Source organism: Planococcus citri, chromosome 3, assembly GCF_950023065.1.
Source record: "Planococcus citri chromosome 3, ihPlaCitr1.1, whole genome shotgun sequence".
Lineage (NCBI taxonomy): Eukaryota > Metazoa > Arthropoda > Insecta > Hemiptera > Pseudococcidae > Planococcus > Planococcus citri.
Window position 1 is genome coordinate 31,148,039 of NC_088679.1, and position 23,208 is coordinate 31,171,246.

The following is a 23,208-nucleotide window of genomic DNA, read 5'->3' on the forward strand; positions in this document are numbered from 1 at the left end:
AACTTCGTTAGGTACTTAAAAAGTAACCGAATACGATTCCTGCAATGGAAGCTACGAATAAACGAATTTGAATGAAAGAAGTTAAATAATTTTCTCAAATTTTGGTTGATAAGAAATTTCAAGTCAGTGATCAAACATTTGGTGGGCTCAAGTCAAATAGTTTTTTTTAAAAGAGATTTTACTCGACACATTTTGCTTTAAAATCTCAATAACTAACGTTTCAAAAAAAAATTGTATAATTTGAGTAGCCCTACGTATTTTTTACAAACAAGATCGCCATGTTTTTTTTTTTAATCTGAAGTTTCCAAAATATGGCTGGAGGCTCCAGACCGTTTGAGACTACCTCTAATCGACTCAGCATGTAGAAATTCGAGTACGAAGTACCTGAATTTCAACAGCATGGGGATTTTGACGGAAATTTCAACTTTCAAAAATCCGCTAAAGGCTCCAGAACTACTCAAAACGGTTCTAAATCGCTTCCAAACGATGGGGGGGGGTGTCGAACATAGGTTAAATAATAGGAAAGAAATTATAGCTTTCTAGGTCAATATGGCAAAATTTGATTTTTTCCCCATTTATGGCCCACATTTGATTTTTTTTAATTCGCTAAAAATCGTCAAATTAGCTTTTTAGCATCTGAAATTTCAAAGGACGTTGCATGCTCTTCCAATATTTAGCTCTGTCCATTTCAAAAAAAATTCCACCAGAGACACTTCCATTAACTCTAAAATACACTCATCACATTTCAACTTCATCTTTCTTACGAGTCGACATCCATTCACCAAACGCCGTGCACAAGGTTAAAGAAAAAAATTCCAAAACCTTCCCAGCTAATTTAATAGGTACTCGACGTTGCATTAATTATAAATCAATAAGTACAACGTCGCTTGCGCCGCTCTATCGTGTTAAAAAAGTAAATAATATATTCTCGAATAAAACTTGATTAACTATCGCGGGACGAGCTTCACCCCAGAGACACCGGAGCAAATGTTACAGTTAAAATTCACGGATGGCAGAGACGTTCTTATAGCGCACAGTGCAAAATCCAAAACACCAGCAACACAAGCAACGTTTAAACATAAACAAAAAACAGCGTCGATGAGGGCAGGGTAAGGGTTCGGGCACCCACTCCCACCTCAAATACACTCGGTCTGTGGCCTAAATTAATGAACTTTTGCCGGAATATTTTCGCAAATGTAATTCAAATGCGTCGTGCATCGAATTCCGCGGCCTTAGAGTTTAGAGTAAAAGGCGGATGAGGTAACGTAGCGTAGGGCTGCAGTTGGAATACGATAGCGTATCGTATAACCAGCTTATGTATAATACTACTAGTTCCTTATCAACTCGACGAGATGAATATTGAAACACAACTGTAATGCGGTAGCTGAGTACTCTAAATTGTAGGCGCGATTATCGGGTACTTGCGCGCTCGTTTCGGGCGTAATAAACATAAGTTCGCTAATCATATTCTCTTTCACATAGCGAGATATACTACTATACTCGTAGTCGATCGCATTTTCAAATACTACAATCTCGTTGTAATTTTCAGCCGGCTTTTAAATGTACTTATGGAATTCGAATTCTCATTACATGACTAATCAATTTCACCGCATGAATCGGTATAGCAGCATAAAGCTTCCAACATGTATCGGTTTGAAGTGTACGAGTGTGTCTCTATAGCAAGGTGTATGCTGAAAGAGAACTGATTACATTTAAGAGGTAAATACGAATTAGGTATGCAAATGGAAATACCTATCTGTGTTGTTCGAGAATTTCTTGTATTTTTGGGAATTTTGAGAATTTTAGAGAAATCAAAATACACCAGTCACAAGCTGTAATATTTATTTCAAAAAACTCGAATTTTAATCGCGAGGCTGTAGTATATAAAGTGAAATGTTTAAAACTTTCGAGAGCTTCAGAGACTGCACAAAGCTTTTACTAAAAAAGAATGATCAGCACCAAAATTGTAGAGAATTTTTGAAAAAGTTTTGCTTCAATCGGACACGAGTACGAGGGAAGGGAGCACAAAAAATGTAGCCTCTTTCAAAACCAAAACTGTAACCTAATTAGGACTTGTTTCTTTTTTTAAAAAACTTTCACCCGTTTTTCAAGTCTGAGCCAACCAATCTCTCTCGAAAAAAATCGAAAATCAAATAATTCCCAATAAAAAAATATGCAGTATTTTCAAACGATTTTTTCAAGATTCCTACTAAATCGTACCCCTCAGAAAATGCACTCTAATACTTACAGAAATATTTTTCAGATTCTCCGCACCCCCTCTCTCCAGGGCTCTCAGGATTTGGAAATTTTCTACATTTTTATAAGAAATTTCAATCAAAAAAGCAACCTTGTAATTCATGATTTTTTTCAATGTTTTAATTGGGAAAAGAAGGAAGAGGGTGACAATCTGTTGGTCAGTATTTTTCATTTTCAAGCCAAACTTATACCTACGTGCAAAGAGGACTAGAAAAAAAATCAATATTCTAAGAAAGGAGAATAAACGAAAAACTTTACAGCAGGATTTTTTTAGTAATTTGACAAAAATGCAGGACTTTCTGTCAATTTTTGTCAGAAAAAAGAGGACTGTTCGGCGATTCTCACAACAAAAAACTCTTATCACACGACACATCAGTAAAAATCTAGACATTAAAGTAGAAAAATTAGGATAAGGTAAACTATTGGACGACCTAAATAGTTTTTCTTTATTATATTTCGAAATTATTAGGGTTTCTAACAAGGAAAGGGAGATAAATTACCTATACATATATCCCAACCAACAAACATTTTTTTGGTCAGAACAATGCTAAATAGAAACAGCTTCAAACGCTGAAGTGCATTTTTTGATTTTTGGTGAATTTTTCAAAATCAAATTTGGCTCAAAAATAGAAGAAAATCAAAATTTCATCAAATTGACCTATAAAACGGATGTATCCTATTTTTGACTTCGATAGGAAAAACGGGAGGGAAGCGTTTTGAGCAGTTCTGGAGCTTCCAGCTATATATTTTGCAAATTTTACATTTTCAAATAGTTCTTTGAAAGTGTTCAAATTACCTTCAGTTTAGCCTGAGCGATGGCAGAGACCAATTTTGAAAAAACTAGCGAGCAATCATGTCACGTTAGTCACTATCAAAGTACTAGTCGCGTTTGTACGTGCTAAAGTTACCTAAAGATAGTTTCGTGGCACTTTATGAAAATCTGAAACACCCAAAATATGGCTGGAAGTTCCAGAACGGTTTGAACCACTTGCAACCAGGGCTGTAAGGTTTTTTCCAACTTTCTTTCATAAATTTCCAAATTTCCATGGGAATTTATGATTTGAAAGTTACCAAAAATTTTCCATATGAATTTCCAAAAAATTTCCAATAATCTCTAATAACACTTAACAGATGAAAATTTACTTCGGGGGCAGGTCAGAAGTTCGAATTTCGAAGTCAAACTACAAATAATTCTTCATATCCAAATTGGTAAAATTCAGTAAAATACCGTATTTTACTGCCGTATTTTATCAGCGAATAAATTGCGGTAATTTAACAGCCCTGCTTGCAACCAATTCAGCATGTTGAAATTAAGGTATAAGGTGAATTTTAACTTCCCAACTTCATTAGGTAAAATCTTGAGGAAATTCCAGCTAAACCTGCTGGAGGCTGCAGAACTGCTCAAAACGGTTCGAAACCAATTCCTAATCGATTCTGGGGCGGGGGGCGGGGCGAGAACTGTTGAAAACAGGGCATACAACTGATTTTTCCTTAAATTTTTGAGAATTCTCCAAAAATGTACTTTACACATAAACGTTAGAATTTTTAAAAATATGTAATAGAAGAAAATCAGTTCCTTCAGATTTTTTGATTTTCCTAAAAGTATTCAAGTACCTATTTTTTAGGGTAAATTCTCAATTTTCTGTCAGTGAAACATCGGCATTTTTATTCATTCATTTCACACTGTCAAATTTAGCCTTTTCACTTCATCCTTTCTTCACGCTAAAATCACTCATCAAAATTCAACAAAAAAAATTTCCTCTCCCTCAAAATAAATAAAGCACTAGTAGTACCTGTCTAAGGAGCCAGCAAACCTACCGCAAACAAAAGGTCAACAAACCTTCATTCAATAACAACGCATACGGATGCAAATAAACAGCATTGTTTCTCAAACACGAACTGAGAAAACATATCTTGTAACTTTTGGAAATTGCAAATAAGACGAATTCGAACAATTGTATCTACTAAACAGAGCAATGGAAGCTCATCGTAATAACGATATTTCCAACGTATCCTGAGCAACGAACATGTTGCATTAAAGCTCCATCGTAAACGAGTACCTATACTCGTGGTATGTATGAAAACCATACAGTTACATAGATACAACGACGATATTGTATATTTGAAATGAACATATCGCGGTATTTTTACGATACTTTAATATATCAATCTAGACGCTCACGTACTGTCAAGATATCACGTTACCAAACCTATTTTATATAACATGTTTTTCGAACAATAACTCTAACATATCTATTAATATGACTTATTAACGTCACACAAACATATACAGTAGCATTATGTGTAGTAACTGGTGTTTTCTGTAATCAATAACACACGACGTTGAGATTTGATAATTTTGGCATTTTCAGGATACAGAGACAGACCTATACTATAGATACATTGGAAACGTATCTATATACGAGTAGGTACCATTCACCAGGAAACGTATCGATGATATGTCGATATATCGTATCTGCGCTATTATTTCTATCTTACACACAAATTTAATCCAAAAGTACTACTCGTAGATGAATTTCGCTACGTTAGTAAAAAAAAAATCATTATAGTGCATTGCATCGAATACCTACCTAATCCTAAATACGAATCCGTTATTGCTCCTAGAGTAGAACGACGTACCTATCTAAAGGTATAAGAATCTTGAGAATTGAGACGAAAAAGATTTGAAAATATACGCGACGATATGTATTTTTATCATTTCAACTCGAAACCATGACCGAGGTCTATTTATTCGTATATTCTCAGCCAGCGAGACAGATAGAATCATAATCCTTGGATTTATTATTATTCATGCACCAGCGAGCAAACAATCAATTTGATCGGAATACCGTGGATTCCGTTTACTAATTTGATTCATTGAGATCACGTCTGTCTCGATGTCAACGAAAAAATTATCCTGTTTCCCGTTCGTCCTTCTTTCGGTCTCTCCAAACAGCACCTATTAGTATACGTTTCCCAAACTTCCTATTCCTATTCCTAGATAGAGGCAATTTTTACACAGATACGAACGTTAAATTAGCGTATCGCCATAACGAGTAAATTATTGACACGAATCGTCCAAGTAAAAATAAACCATCGTCGCGTTGCTGTAATGACGAATTTTATAAACATTATAAATTTATTCGTAAGTACATTAGACTAGTTCGTGTCTCTTACCTGCTGACATAGTTTGGCCATATCCACCGGTTGAATTTTGTATAAGGTGGCCAGCCTCTCCAGACGCTCTCGAGCTTGTGGTTCGACAGCAATAACGAAGGCATCTTGGACGTTGTTCAAATCTATCTCTGTAAAATCAAGAAAAAAAACGAATGGTTAATTTAAATGATACGCTATATGGATAATAGACATTCAAAATATTAGCATTCATACAAAATATTTAAAAACGTCAAAAAAATGTCTCATCCCATGGCACTTTGAATATGAATAAGTATATTTTCAAATTTCCCGGTTCCAAAAATAAGAAACGTTCTCAATTTCGAAGATAGGTACATTGGAAAAGATTGCCCCCCCCCCAAAAAAATTGATGAATTTTGATTTTGACCAAATTCAGCAGAGACCTTCATTTTCAGTAGAAAGTTACTCAGAAAAGATTTTAGCTCCGGAGGTGCCCCACGAGGAGGGAAATGAGCCATCAAAGAGAGGCCATTTTCAAAAAAAAATCGTGGTTTTTCGCTTCTGTCACTACCCAATCTGTTTGGGGGAAAATGGTCCAGGCCCAAATGAAAGTATTTGGGATTCTGCGTCGATCTATGCTATTGCCATCAAAATCCAAGACCACTTTCAGGGTTCTTTTTTGAATAAAATCATTTTTCTGCTCTCCCTCCCCCTCCCTCTCGAGATCTTCCTGTACTAGAATTTTAAAATCAATTACAGAAAAAAGAGAAAAAATGTAATGGTTTTGGAAAAATCAAACCTCTAATGTATTTAATTTGTGTGCCCAAAAAATTGATCTTAATCTCTGTTCAGTTCCCGATTCTGATTTTCTTACCCGCCTAACCCGCCCTTCCTCATTTCCATCGTTTAGTAAAACTAGCCACGATTAAAGATGGATTCAGAATTGGGTACATTTAATGAATCATTATCGCGGAATCTTCTAGCATAATAATTAAGAACATTGTTTATCAAGTTTTAGCAACCAAAAATTCTTGAAATTCCCATCGTATCAGAAATGCATTCAATTTCATCGAAACTTAAGAAGGATAGTGCCATGTTTTAGTACATCGAAATATAAAGCCACACGATTACGATTATAGAGAGGAAATAGCGCTTGCAAAGACTATGTGAGCAAACCGCGTGTACATTTCTATGGTCACAATAACCGTTCTTTCCTGATCAATACGCTATAAAAAAAAATGCTACCTTATATCGTATCCATTTGTAAAACTAGATGTAAGTTATAGTAAATATTCTAAAATATCTTAGAACTGCCACAGATGGTGGTATGAGAGAAACTAGGTCATTCAAACTGGATTGAGAAAGAAGTAGTTAATAAACCTAGTGTCCTATATGTATTATGCTTGATCTGCACAGCTAAAAGTTTTTTTTGTTATTTTATATTTTAATGAAAATTCACACGTAGCTCGATTCGAGAGAGACGTTTAGATGGGCAACTTTCATACAATTCAAAATTTTATCGATGGATTGTAGAACCTCGATTGTGTGGGAAATTTCGCTTTCGTGTCGATAGTTCCGTTAAATGCTCGATTCGTAATCTTTATCAAATACAAATATGTTATAAAGTACCTTACAAATCACTCGAATTTACCATCTTTGGGATTGGGTGAGTTTCGTATCGAGCTAAGTAACGGTATATAAGGTATTATTACCTATAAGCACGTAGAAAATGAAAATGAACGATTTTTAAAAAAAATTAGATAAGTTTATTCGATAATTCAATCGACATAGAGAGATATAGAATCCAATATCTATCATCCATACATCTATCTAACCATCCTTCCCTAGCACCTACCTACATATCTAATCTAATCTTCTAATAGAGAAGTGTTTTTTTTGACACGAATAGCCTCGAAAACCGCTATCTGCGCTATGGTACTTTGGGCAATTGGGCATCTTCAAAAGTGCTCGAGGAGGAAAACGTTTGGCGCGAAAAAAGTTCGAAAAGTCACTTCCTAAGCTTGGGAAAAGTCGTTTAAAGTTCTAAAAATTCAGTAAATTCTAAAAAAATGTCTAATTCCAAAAAATTGAAAAAATTTGAAAAAGCTGGAAAAATTTCAAAAACACGGTGGTTGTGAGTTGGGAGTTCGAATTCCATGCAGGGCAATTTTTTTTCGCTGATCCTCACTGAAAGTTTAAGTAGGGTGAGTAGTTGAGTACATGTTGATTGAAAGTTCAAAAGGTGGTATAAAAAGTTCAAAAAGCTAAATGGTTGATTGTTCGGAGGTTGAAAGTCCGAATCTTGCGAAGTAAAAACTATTTTCCATTAATAAAGCAGAGTTTTTAATTCGAAAGTTCAAAAAAATGTGCCATAAGCTCAAAAAGCTCAATGACAGATTAATTCTAATTTTTAAAAATGTTTTGACAACGTTTTCCTGCATTTTTTGGGTAACTTGATGGATTTTCCAAAGCTGGAAAGTTGTGCTACAAATCAATAGGTTTCCAATTTTTAAAAATAACCTCGATGAAGTTTTCCTATATTTTTTTGTGTTGGTAAATTTTTTCAAGGGGATACATAAAATTTTTCAGCAAAACTCAACTGGAGAATTTTTCAGTGGGTCATTCCACGAAATTTTGAAAAAAGTATAAATCCACGATCCAGCTACTTGGCCCTTTCTGACGAAACAGGAAGAGTACTCTGCTAATATTGCATAAATGCAGATTAGAAAGCATTTTCATATGTCACCGCGGCTATACACGTTTAATTAATATAACAGCACATGTTCGGAGGTATGTGCTCGAAAACGATTTTAATTGACAAAGAGTAATGTGTGTTAATCAAGACGCCATAGAATAAAGCGACTGTTCTATAGAGGAATTCAATTATTATACCAAGAAACGTGATGATATTATGTTCTATAACATTTACCCCAAATCTACAAAATACATACAAATTTTCGCATTCAAATGCTTCGCAATTCACTGCGCGTTGTAAATATGTGCGAAACAATTATACACGCTGTGAACATTAACCTTTTCTTTTGAAAACCATAATTATCACGTAGACGTAGACGTATTCAATTAATGAACAAAGCGACAATGATGGTGATGTACTTACTTACCCACCGATGTACGAAATTGATACCTACCAATAAAAAAACGCGATAAGACGATCGGTTCGTTTGGACGACCAATCTTCCAAGATTGTCATGAGATAATCAGACATCGATTTTTTCCCCAGTACTACCAACTCTTATTTTTATCAGTATGTTGTTTACTTTTTTAAATGATAAAACACCGAGGTACATACTTTCGAATTATTAAAAGTTGAACAGGTAGCAATGATCGAGTTTGTCATCGAGGTATTAATAACGATCCATTATTTCAAGAATTTTTGTGGTGACCTATTTTTAAAAGGTGCTGGGGCAGGCCAATCTATGTAGTCAGGGTTGGGCAAAGAGTTTTTCTTTTCCAACTCCAAGTCAGAGTTAACTCTGAATCAAATCCTTCTCCTGGATAATACTTTGCTTGATTCTTTTCAAAAATGAGTTGAAAAGTCTAAAGACCGTTGAATTGCAGTCTTTTCTCAAAGAGTTTTGTCAAACTCTAGACTCTTTTTGAAAAGAGTTGAGTTTGGAAAGAATCGACTCTTTTTTTCAAAGAGTCTGTCCGACCCTGAGTGCACCAAAGGAACATGCTGAAAAAATTATGATACAAATTAGCCCGAAAACGAATCAAGTTTCTCGAAAATCTTCCAAAATTACACAAAAACAAATAAAAGATACCAAATAATAAAAATTTTCAATTCCTATACTAATTATTTCCAACCAAACAAAAATATTCCATAAATAAACTTCCACTACGACGCAAAACAGCCTCCGAGAATTCTTCTTCGTCACTTTAAATAATAAATCAACGAAAGAAAATGTGAAAAATTTCCCAATTTATATGTAAACAACGGACAAACACGATTGAAGTAACCAGATACCTAATATGATTCATCTTTCACCTATAAACACACACACGAATAAAATCGACTCGCGTACATAAAATGCAAAACAAGATGTTTATTTATCATTAGTCATAATTCCAAAACGAAATCTGGCTCGTGTCTGGAGTAGGTAATGTAATGGTTTCCTGCAGAAAATGAGCTGCGTAGGATACCTCGAAGATGTTTCTTTTACTCCAAAATACGAAGTGGGTAGGCTGTATTTTGACACATGATTAAATTTTTATAATTAAGTATCCATCTTTAGAAATTCTAACTCGGATACTGTACAATTTCACGGAAGATTATCTAATTCTATAAACTCGACGAAGGACATCTCAATATACTATATTATTAAAAAATCTTCGTTATCACGAACCATACCTATTAGACGTATACCATGAAGACTAAATTGATGAAAATTTTCAACAATAGAGATATCTCCTAGATCATGTGGGTTGTTTGGTCGATAAACACCATCGCATCTTCATTATTATTACCTATATCGCGATAAAAATCTGTATGTACTCGAAAGATGAGCTATTCATCTCATTCGCTCGAGCTCTAAAAACAAAAACACAAACGTGTGTCTATCTCTAATCGAGCATAATAATACTCGTACCAGAAACTTGGTAAGGTATGTGTGTGTTTTACAAGAGAAATTTTTAATTGCGAAAACATCCGAGTTGGTAATAAAGTATTCCCGAGATTTTTTCCGCAGCCAATTTATAACACAACAAAAATGCTAATTGCCAGAGGAGCTTTCGACATATATATACATTATATTCAAATTGGTAGAAGTATTTATTGCAGGTTAAAGTGTATGGTACTGTGTTGTAGAGTAAAAATAAAAATACTCACACACGATTCTACAATATAAGACCAAATAAAAGCGCAATAAAATCATTAAGTATGTTAATGATTTCGTAATAAAATCAACCGCCGCTGATTTCCGTTACTCTTGGTGAAACAATTTAATTATACCGCGAGTCAATCCCTATACGCATACAATGTTACATGATTGAATGGGCCAGTAATCTGCCAGTGTCATGAAATGCTAGAATGATTTCATTGGTGCTGAAAAAGATCACACCTCTGATAACACCAGTTCCTAATTCCTTAGCTGGTTTCGAACTTTAGAGTTGGAAATGGGATTGGCGATGTTATAATAACAATCATCTCTATTTATGGAGACTGGCTGCAGTTGCATTATTATTGGTGCTACGAATAGCTGGATATTTGAAGCGGTGGCATGGCATCGCCAGAGTACCTAGAGAGTGTGGTACACCGGAGAACGAGTTAAAGATCAGACATCGAAGTTGATGCGGTTCGTTCACCTCTTGTGGCTTTGTAGAAGTAGGTGCAATTCGTGTTGTATCATCGGTACATAGACTTGGTAGGACATAGAAGATGTTCTTCAAGGTATACACACAGAAAGAACGCCGATATAGAAGAGTCGAGGTGCAGGCATCTATAAAGCAGGCACCACAGCGTCGAACATGGCGATGGCGGTGCGTCGCAAATTACTTATAAGAGTATACCGTTATTGAAACGCCAATGGGGTTCGCTCACAGGTAACACCCCAGAGGCCCTGATATTTGAAAAAAAGCTCGACTCATTCGGTTCACCGATACAATAACTCCTCGGTCCTCACCTTGTTGTAAATGACTACAGAGAAATTTTTTGTATGTGCTGTTGTGGTCGCGCAGGTACACACATGCGTATGCGTACTCGTATGTGCAGGTAATTGTCGAATACAATGGATCATTGTCGGATCGGTTACCGGTATCGGTATGTCCTCTTGCCAATCTATAGGTAGGTACCAGGTATACTGAGTACGCGGTCAGGAGCCAGGACATACTCGACCGAGTATTTGTATAAAACAAAACAAATCCGCCGTATTGTTTATAATTGCCATCAAGTGGAAGTGCGTACTTCCTATATTGACAAAATAAAACGATCACCGCAACGTTTTCATTCGATTTCGATGTGCCCCCCCCCCCCTCCGAACTCTCTTGCAGCCAACGCCTTACTTCCTTTACTCGTAGCCGAACGCAGGTACATGTGGATACAGGTGCCATGAATGAAAATTAGCCAGTGCTAAATGGTGGATAGGCCATTCTGCATAATTGATTCCTTATTTAACACGAGTTGAAAAAACAAATCGAGTACCTTACCTACCTACGTGTCAGTCTAAAAAAAAATATTTTTTCTGGATCCCAGTTCCATGACGTGTCAATCTCACTCTCTCACAAAGGAGGAATCTGAATTTCAAACTGGCAGAACAATTTTCAAACCGGATAAAGCTGAATCAAAAAAGCATTTAAAAAATACTTCACTAACCAAAATTTTAGTCATTAAAGTGCATTTTTCAATTTTCGTAGAATTTTTGAAAATCAAATTTGGGTTAAAAATGCAAGGAAATCAAAATTTCACCAAATGAATCTGGAAAGATGAAATTTGGTATGTCAGTTTTTAAGGAACTTCATGAAAATCTGGAATTTTCAAAAGACTCCAGAACGGTTTGGAATCACTTCCAATCTTTTATAATCAGCATGTTGAAAATAGTATTTCAAGTAAATTCAAGTTTCCAAACTTCATTAACAGGTCAAATCTTGTGAAAATTCCAACTTTTAAAATTCTTCTAGAGTCTCCAGAACTGCTCAAAATTGTTTAAAACCGGTTCCAATCGATTCGGTGGTTCGAAAATGGAGTGCATACAAAATTTCAGTTTTCTAGATCAATTTGGTAAAATTTCGATTTTTTTCTATTTATTAAGGTCTAGATTTAATTCGTCAAAAATCTCAAAAGAAGATGCTCTTTAGCACCTTACGTTTTTAGGTAGCTGGCGATGTATTTTTGTATGATCTTTCAATTTAGCTTTGACTGTTTTAAAAATGTGTCGGCCCTTCCTAGCGAAATAATGGCAAACTTCTTTGACTTTACTTTGTCAATTTTTTAGATTTTAGACACCCCACCCGTTCTCATACAAATAATTGCAGTCGCTTTTTCTCTTCTAATTTTATCATCGACAAGATTTCTGCAGTTCGCCCAGAAAAAATCTGGAAGTTGAGAGAATTTTTGCCAATTTTTCCAAGTTAAGGAAAAAAAAGTTCAAAAATGCCAAATTCAAATTTTCCAACCAAATGAAAAATTTGCGACTTCGGGCTAATTTTAGACGATTTTATGACTAATTCGCTGCTTTGGCAACCAAATATTGAAATTTCGACTTTTCTGCTACTTTCAGGATCCGGTAAGAAAAAGCGAAGGGAGCGATTTTCCTCCTGTCCTTATTTTTCAGTGATTGAAAAATGAAGGGCTTGGTCTCAGTTGTGTTTTTAAAAATAAACAATATGTAGGTTGAAAAATTGATTTTTTTTCAAGTCAATTTTTTATGAAGGGAGGATATTGCTATTAGCTCAATACACATTTTGTTTTTTCAAAAATATTGCTAAATATTGATTTAAATAAGTCTTTCTTAATTCAGAGTGATTCCCTCAGCTCACAAACTGCTACCCAAAATCTATTTTCTGACCACCCCATAATTCAAAATATTCATTAAAACTCCCATAATTCAAAATATTCATTAAAACTCTATTGATTTACAAAATTCAAACTTCTCCATCCAGTTTATGTATGTACCCAGCCATGTTGGAATCACAGGAAATGAAATTGTAGATAAAAATGCAAAATCCACCACTACTCTTTCTCCTCTCCCATTTATCATCACAGCTGACGACCTTAAATCTATCTTCACCCAAAACACATTTAAGAAATGGCAAAACTTTTGGTCCCTCCAAACATCAAACAAGCTCTCTCACCACAAAAAAACTACTCAGCCTTGGAAAAACCTATCTCAACTAAATAGACTTGAAGAAATCATTATAACCAGATTGAGAATTGGCCACACAAAAATCACCCACAATCACCTCTATGAAAAGGCCCCAAAACCCACATGCCAGTTCTGCCTGTCAGAACTTATATCTGTCCAACACTTACTACGTATTTCACTGTCCCTCCTTACATCAGCACAGACTATCCCTACAAATAGATTCATACCAGACGACCCTTCCGAAATTAAAAAATTCTTAATAGACCTAATTAAAAAACTTGATCTTACCAACTCGATTTAAATCTCACACGAGGGGTGTAATAATCATGTAATTACAAACACCCCCCCCCCAACAACAACAACAACAAAAAGTATTCCAACCATCGACGTAGAAATTTTGAATCGTGGCGTCAAAATGATCTAAAAATTAATCAAAAATACCCCACAATGCGAAATTTTGGACTAATCGGATTAGGAAAATCAATCTGTTTGGAAACTTCCAAAGTTGGACAAATTTTTCATTTTTTCACCCCCCCCCCCTCCACCACCCAAAAAAAGAAAAGGGAACCTTTCGACCACGCAACCACCGATTTTGCTCATTATCTTTACCAAAGCACGAGAACCTGAGAAGCTCCCAAAAAAAATTCCAGGCACCCTAACGATAAATCAAGGATCTTGTGGGTTTTTAAATTTTCCAAGATTGACCAAAAATTCCAGAAATTGATAACAATTTCCATAAATCCACTGATTGAAATAGTGTCTGTTTCAAGTAAAGGCCCAGTCCTTTGGTTTTCACATCAATTCAAGTAAGTATATGTAATTTTTAAACGTTTTTTGTTGGAAAATTCAAGTATGTACATATCCTTAATTTTTTGTTTGGACAACTGAATTTTTTTGGAATCTACACATCCTGTAGGAGTAGGACCCCCTGCTCTGGTAACAAAAAAATGAACAAATCCAGTTTGGTTAGTGTGTACATTGATCAAAGTATAGTTACCTACAAAATATGGATACCTTTTTAATAATTTTTTTGAAAATTGGAAAATTCAAAAACGAGCCAAAACCAACCACCAGATTTTGATACTCTCCTTGAGCCACATCAAACTCAAATTCTCAAAAAATGGACAAAACCATGATTTCTGAATAAATTTTTTTAAAAAGTCGAATAAACATTTTTAAACGATTAAAAATACTGTAAAATTCTCAAAAAAAAAGGGGGCGGACCTTGCATGAAGACCTTGATAAATAAACACACAGATCGTTTTTTCTCATTCTCTTCGCACAATCAAAATTATAGGAATCAATCATAAAATAGCTTTTAACCCGAAAATCGTGCGGAATTCTCGTCTGCGACAGCATCATAACCGCGTGCGTAGGTAGCTCGCACTTGGCAAATATACGCACGTAAGTGTGTGTGCGGGTCATCGAAATAAGATACTTTGTAATGTTTTTCGGCTCTACTACACCGGTAGGTAGGCTCTGCTACGATGTGAAAATTATCATTACACGCGAATTGAAATACCTTTAACTTTCAACTATGCCATAACAGTTTCAAATATGGGCTCTTTTCTCACGTATCAAGTATCATCGTTTCACTCTCTCACTATATCCTATATACTTACAGAATTACAGATACACTCTTATGTACCTACTAGGTAGGTAATACGGTGCTCGTTACCGCGCCGCCGCATCTCGCTATTTCAACTTGACTCCAGCTATAACGAGAACTCTCGATATAAAATTGCCCACAGATGAGAAAAAACGCAGCAAAAAAACACTCTTTGGAAAGTTTTTATCGATGTTTTGGATGCTATATCATGCTTTATCATAAATTCGAAGATTAAAAAAACGAGATTCCAACTTTTGCTAATGTGTACCAGAGTTTCAGAGACCATTGGTCATATAATACGAATCCTCCTCGTGTAAGATATTAGTGATATGTGTTTATAAAAGCGTAGATTAATGGCGGAATTTTATTATTTTTCTGTTTACTACATGTACGATGAAGGCAACTATGTATATTGGTCGTATCACCTTATCATTTATTAGTCAAGATTTATGAGAAATGAAGGCTGCGACGACGCAACGATCGAATCAACTTTGGAATGTGGAAGGAGCAATTTTCCAAGCTTTTGGATTATTTTTGGGACACCCGTGTAGAACTGCGCCTATGTAAATAATCAAATCTAGAGTTCTCCAGACAAAAAAAATCATCGTTCACGGTTAAAAAATGCAACATTTACTTCACATTGGATACTACCTATACAAACAAAAATACGGCGTTACAGCATGAAATAGAAATAAGTATTAGAATGTCCCATGTACCTAGACCTACGTATTCTGGTAAAATACGAGCAACTCACAGAGGAACTTTCTACACACACTCCACACTCAAATAATATTATCAATCATCGTGATGTAACAGAACGAATTCAAGGTTATATGGAACACGACTACATGCTACATAAGTAAAGTAAGTAAAGCCATTTTGACTCCTACAAATAAGTGTCTATTGCTATCCCACCAGTACAGATGAATGAGATCCTAAAGGTAGTAGGTAGGTATACTTGGAAGTTGAAACCACTTCGCCATGTGAATTGATAATTCCAATAAATTCGATGTATGATTACGAGATCTACAATAGCACAGAACAAGAAATAATAATCATTCTGCATGCACTTATAATGTTGTATAAAGTAGGAAATATGCATTCAAAGGTTCTGAACCAATCCTCTGTTTCACTACCGGTAAGCATTAAATTTTCTCTACCAAAGAAAATAAATATCTACAAAATTACACTCCACTTTCGAGTCACTAAAAAACGTATCTGTGTTGATGAAATTTCGAAATAGGTAGAAAATCCAAATTTATAGAGAACTTTTTAATCCCTCTAGCTCCGAATCGAACAAAAAATGAACATCAGAGAAAAGTACATGAAAAGACCCACGTTCCACGTTCCACGTTCCACGTCCCACATCTACAAATTCTCAGCAACTCAATTCGGTTTCCAGGATCTCTAGATAAATTTGATATTTCTCTAGCATAATACTGAAATTGATTGTAATCAATTTGAAGGTCGATTTCCGATATAGAGAAATCCCTCGTAATTTTTTATAAAAATAGGTGGTATGCAGTTTTTGAATTTTTTCGAACTCAAATGGCTTGAAAAAGACTAAAATTGATTTAGAAAGTCGATTTTCAGCAAAGAATGGGCTATTTTCGCAATTACCAAAAATTCGCGAGAAATCGAAAGGTGGCTGGTTTTGAGGTGAGAAAAGCATACTCTTTCAGTGAGCCGAATCACATAACTCAAACAGAGTAGACTAATAAGTAGTTGTGAAAGACAATTCTGAGAGAAAAACTTATACTTACTAGTAGGTAGGTAGCTTTCAATTTCATTTACGTATAGGTAATCCTATAATCTCTAGAATCTATTTTTATGAACGCCAATGAACATGAAATTCGAGGAGATTTGAAACCTTGAAAAAAGGCATGCATAAGTAAGTATCTTCATTCTTCATGTACCTAAACGAGTATGGTTTCGAAGAGCAAATATAATTATGATTCATTACGATTTTTATCAAATCGATAACGTTGACATAATAATTCAGAAAACAAGATTCATAAATGAGAGTCATACTGGTAATTGCAATAGAATGATAGGATGATGGTGATGACATCATTCATTAATTTCGTCGAATTTACAACCTTAGTACAACACAACGAAGTTCATAATTTTACAAAAACTCAAATTTAAAACATTATTTCTTAGATCAATGAATGAAATGCTTGAAAATATGATCGATTGCATCTTCTTTGTCCTAAAAAAAAATCCCAATAAATGAATTGAATATTTTTTGTTTAAATGACCATTTAAAGCCAGATGACCAACAGGACAGAAGAAATTCCGAATTGCAAGCTGACTAAAGATCACAAAAATTGGTTTTTCAGTCTTGATATCCCTGTAAGAGATTTTATCTCAAATCATCAAACTTGACAAAGAAAAATTTGAAAAATTACCACAAATTAGTATTACACATTAAACTTGAAGATTACCAAATAAAACACCAAAACGAAAAAAATGGTTTATACGAGATGAGGCATGTGAAATTGTGAATATACTAATTAATGAATTTAATGCTTAAAATACACACAAAAAGTCTTTTCAAATTTTATCAAAAGGATTTTTAGATAAATTAGAAAAATTTGTTCAAAAAAGCACATCCCCCTCCAAAAAAAATGACCCCACTTTCGGAATCATTGCACGGATAGAAAAACTTGAAAATTTTTTAAGTAAGTATTCTCTTACTCAAACTGAACTTCTTCACAAATGTTTGTCAAAATTCAGGATTTTTTTCACTCCACCCTAATTTTTAGTTATTTACTTAGTGGTACCTACTACCTACATCCAAAAAAAGAAAAAAAAGCATTCGTAAAATAAGTATTGAATTTTTCTCTCCAAAACTGTCTATTTTTGATTTAAAAAAATCATGGTTTTCAAATTTTTAAAAACTCTTCATAATACAGAAACGGTTTAAATACGACAAAAATTCATTAAAATTACGAAAAAGGATAGAAAATGACTTGAAGCTTGTCTAAAATACATACATATAAAAAATCGTTTAATTGACATAAAAATTGATAAAGTCCTTGTCACACAAGTCATAAAAAAATTTATAAAAGTACAACAGCTATTCATAGTGATGCAGAATGTTACCAAATAACGATACACCTGACAAAAAAATTCAAAATGTGGGAAAATTGCTGTAAACAGTAGGTATCAATTTAAAATATGACAAAAATGAACACACTCTTCACAATCATTCTGATCAAATGGTTCAAATTCATTCATTACCTTTGGATTATTTCAAAGGCTCGTCACTGAGAAAATCACGAATTTTTCAGAATTTTATCAAAATCAAATCAAAATGAGTGCGAAAAAGGCATTAACTGGGAAATTTCAACCTTAGAAGACTGGAAGTGGTATCGAATTTCAAAATCAACGGGTCAGAATGATTTAAAAACGAAAATCGCATATTTCAAAGGGGGGGAGTTGATCAACGTACTGCACGAGACACTAGTCAAAACTTCAAAAGTCACAAAAACACCACTTTTTTTCTTTCAAAAATGACCCTACATTGGGGACTCTTGACTTAGTTCCCTGCAAGGGTAAGGGGCTCAAAACTTTCCTGGAGAGTCCCCTACTTGAAATAAAATTTTTCGCCAATTTTCGTCCACATACAAATTTTAGATTAGGCTATACATTCAGTTCCTTTCGTACTTCATATCGACTTAAAAATCAAAAATATCATCACTTTTAAACCTCCTGGGACCTTCAGTAAAATTTCTGTCTCGTCCATAAATTTTCGAAATTTATCTAAAAACAAGGCAGTGATTCGGATAACTAAAAATTTGGTTTCTACCTTTTTTTAAGATGGAAAATCAGGAAATCCATCATTCCAGCGGATTCCATCCAAACACTTCAATCATTGATTTCATGTCTGACTTGTGAGTAGATTTCAAATTTCGGATACAAAAAATTGTTAAATCGACTCATCATCAATCATCAATCTAATTGACATAAAAAGTTGATTCTCATTCACTTAGTAACGCTCATATTGATCAAAAAACATGAATAAACGTTATGATTCGTATCTATAGGTAGGTAGGTAGAGGAAAAAGTGTAATGTTCACGATTAGATAAGTACGATGAATAATTTGAAAAATTGTACTCGTATGAAGGAAGCATTAATTCTTGGGTAATTTTTCAAATTATTTTGCGTGATTTTTACAAATGAGATATACTGTCATATTTCATTGCAGTTTTTGTAATTTTTATAAATTACTTTATTTTAATAATGCGATTTCTGCAATCTTTAAAATTTTTAACGAACTCTGTGATTGTCTTTTGGCACTTCAACAGATAATTAGGTAACCCTCACTCATGAGTGCCTGTCTCAAGGACTAATACAACGGAGAATTTTTTCCAAGAATTTTCTTTCATAAAATAAACATTATCTACGAGTTGATATGTATTTTTGTGTATTTTTCCACTCAACACAAACATCATTGACTCGTTAATATGCATTTTCATAATATGAATAATGTGATGCAGGATAGGTCTTACGATAAAATTCACTGATTAGCGAATTAGTTGTACGAACGCTCGTCAATCGTCTACGTGGTCGTATAAATAAGTTCATTGGTCGTTTTCAATTTCACGCTGAAGTTTAATGAGCTAATCAATAAACGATTAGACATAGACTGGTTGTTAGTGTTTACTCTGTTTACATCGTACATCGAGTTTTTTTTTATACTGTTTGTTGACCAGTCTGCGGTGTGTAGGGTTGGACGAATGGGTAAGGGGTGGCGGTGACGAGGTTTAAGTACCTAGTAAGTTAAGTACGTAGCTAAATTACCAGCTTAAGAGTTAAGAGGTTCTTATGGTAACAGACGAGAGACGGCGAGGTGATAATATGAAAATAAAATTAATCCGCTTTCTTAACTATACAAAGCAGTAGCAGAAAAGCAAAACGTTGAGATGAAAATTTCATTTTTTTTACCATCGTAAAAAAAACACGATTGCGTCCTGAATGTAACAAAGTACTTAAAAAATAAATATGTATAGGTAGGTAGGTAAAACATTCATATATGACCTATCACCGAAACAGAGTAGGACACATTGTAGTATGTACTTTCACTGGCATATAAATCGCACCTATAGGTCATCGTACGAGTACTAATACTCAGGATACATACGAAGTACGAACGTTCTCCGGGTGCAGAAGGTTTATAATATGAGAGACAAGCAACCAACCAACGGTAATATAGCTACATATTTTAAACGCGGTATAAACGTGGGCCTGGCTTGGAAATACGTACGTACGTACGTACAAAGACTGCAAAAAATGCCAACTTTTACTGTTTATTTATTCAATCGGTGCATTACAATGGTCGGTAAGTACATCTAATTTGACAAATTGTTACGTTTTACGACAACGAGACAAAGCAGTCTGATGAGTGCAAAGTCGCACAACGTTATGCATTTTTACGACATCGCTCTAAATTCTTTCAGGCAACCGACCGAGTGTCTTGACCTCGCGCCTCACGCTCACGGTGCGAAAAGCCACCCATTTTAGCGTATCTCAAATTAACACAATTACCTGCGAAATGAACCGCCATCCATCGCCATCGCATGGCACAGCAGCCGCAACATTTACAACTATTGTTCTATAGGTTCTTTTTATTGATTTTTTTCTTCTGACTTTTTTTTTTTTGCCATGTACTTATACCTACCCGGCTGGCCGAACTTGTAACACCAATGTTATTTTCAAAGCGATTAGAAAACTGGTTAGGACTGGAGGAAGCGTACAGAAATACCCTTAGGTCATAACCACATTCCTAGGTGATTTGCGGCTGTATCTAGTCATATTCCGCGTATATTTCACTATCATCGAAAAAGTTTACCATATGAGAGTACAGATAGGTAGGTATTTTGTTTGTCGTTATAACGAACGGTGAACGGAGAATGCTAAAAAATACAATAATTGTGACTGCTATTGGCGTAATTGTGACGAGGACTAATAATAACGTGAGCTCGTTTTGTTTACAAAACACAACGTGCTTTTGTAAATGAAAAAGCTTGTTCTTTATGAGAAATACTTCTGTAGGTTGGTAAGTAAGTGATGTTATTCGCTATATGGAGGACCTATTCCACTTATTAAATCAAACCAAGCTGGGCCCGACCCTCGTTTGTGAAGTTACTGAAGTTGTAAAGAAAATGGTCAAGAGCTTCAAAATCAGTGATTGAAAATTAAAAAGCACACAAGTGAACTTTCAATTTGAAAGCACGAACTTTTCACAATGAATGCAAAAGTTGAAAGCCACCATTCAAAAATTTGAAAAAATAACACTGAAGATTTTATTTATACCCTCTTCAACAAAACTGATTTTTAAAATGGGATCTCAACACTCGTATAAAGAGACACAAGAACTTCCAATTTTGATCAAAATTCATAGGCTTTAGGGTCACTGAGGAGACGTAGGTATTTCACAAGGAAACCTCTCGAAGTCTCGAGGTGTCCGCCACCGATTAAAACAGGATGTTGATTTTTGGAAAGAGCAGAGCGTGGTCTAAAACTTCTACAACCAAAATTTCAGCTGCCCAAGTTGATTTTTCCATTTTTGGTGAATTTTAAAAAAATTCAAAATTGCTCCAGCGCAGTTTCCATTCTCCAGAAAGCATGGAAATCGAGTAAAAAATGTTCCATTCGTGGGAAAAATTTTGAAATTTGCACGAATGGCTACATCTTGTCTGAAACCAACTCAACATTTCAAGTCCTTCTGGAGCCTCCAGCACGACTTTCAATTTCTCCAGAAGGCGTGAAAATTAATTATTTGGGCTGCTAAAAATCGAGTTGTGGCTTATTCTCGACCATGTTCATCGGGTTTGTTCAGTGTCATCTACAGTTGAGCTCATTTCCAGGTGGACACCTCAAGTGCATTTTTTTTGACCAGCATTATTAAGTAGATAAAGAAAAAATTTAAAAAATCAAAATTTTTCAATTCTTGGGGAAATTTTAATAATTTGTGCAAATAGCTCAGGCTGAGGCAATCTCCGCAATTTTCGAAAATTCGCTAAAAATGGAAAAATCAATTTCAAAATTTGGTTCTGTTGTCTTGGTGACACAGCTCAATTTCAGCTTAATCAGAGTAGGTAGATTGTAAAGGTTCCCTTGTTAAGGAATCAGGATTTTAAGACAAACTGAGGGGTCTATCGAGCTTTTTCCTAAAAATTTCTAAAAATTAAAATTTCAATAATTCGTGTACATTTTGTACATTTTGGCATCGCCTTGACCTCTTTCATCCGAAAACCAAGAAATGGACTGAAAAAGAACCTGAAAGAATAATTTTGACCTCACGAGACCCATAGAGGATATTATTATACACATCAAATTTTTTTTTGAAATTTCCCTCATTCGGCAATTTATTTTACTAAAAGATTGGAATGAATTTTTTGGAGATATCAAACGAGTTTTATATGTACCTACATATGTACTTTCAGAGCTTAGAAAGTCAACGAAGCAACAAAATAGACATATAAAAATGCAGGAAATTATATTCAAAAATGTTGAAGCACACAAACTCCTCTCTATAAAATATTAGGGTGGATTTATGAAACTTGGCAAATATTTTGAAACGCAGTGGTGTCAATTCGGTGGTCGTTATTACCAATTTCAAAAAATCAAAAAAATTGATAATTTTTTGACTGCTTCTCTAGAAGTTTTGAAATTGGAAAAAATGACCAAAAAAATTGCACAACGTTCTAAAATATTTTCCCAATTTCGAAATGCTATATTTTCATCTGTTAGCTTGATTAATGCGAATTAATTGAGAAGAAAAAATTCTCAAAACACGAATTCACTTGAAAATAAACGATTCGCAAATTTTCAACCAACCAGTAAAACCCTAAAAAATATTTTGGATTTTCATGAAAATGGCCTAGGTCGATGCAGAATCTCAAATATCATCTTTTGAGACTAAGCTATTTTTCCTAAAACCGGTTGAGAAGGGGCTAGAGCAAAAAAACAAAGATTTTTTCGAAAATACTCCCTCTTTGAGAACCCATATCTGCTCTCCAGAGTCACCTCGGGAGCCAATATTTTTTCTGAGTGAATTTCATCTCAAAATTAAGGTCAAAATCTGGAACATTTTTTTTTTGGCGATTCACCATAATAAAAAGGTCTCATATGGGGACAAAATTACTCTCTATGTTCTCTTCGCAGAGCTTTCAAGTTTCAGGGTTTAAAAATATCATTTTACAGCCAATCTCAAAATTTTTGTAAAGAAACACTTGAATACACAACACTAGTACAGGAAATTGAATTTAAATTGCACAATTTTTCAAAAATAAGAAAAACTGAAAATTGAACATGCACTACTATGACCAAGGGAGGGAGAGGGGATCTTATCAACACAATTTTTTTCACCAGAAAAA

The 23,208-nt window shown here is 34.6% G+C and overlaps 1 protein-coding gene across 2 annotated transcripts in view; it reads right to left on the bottom strand.

Annotated features, from left to right (window-relative positions):
• Positions 1–23,208, bottom strand: part of sdt (stardust) — a 121,643-nt gene that overhangs the window by 69,952 nt on the left and 28,483 nt on the right. For both annotated transcript variants that reach the window (XM_065358056.1, XM_065358057.1), the window contains one exon: positions 5,434–5,561. In XM_065358056.1, coding sequence (XP_065214128.1) covers positions 5,434–5,561 — 128 coding nt within the window. The remainder of the gene's footprint in view (positions 1–5,433; positions 5,562–23,208) is intronic.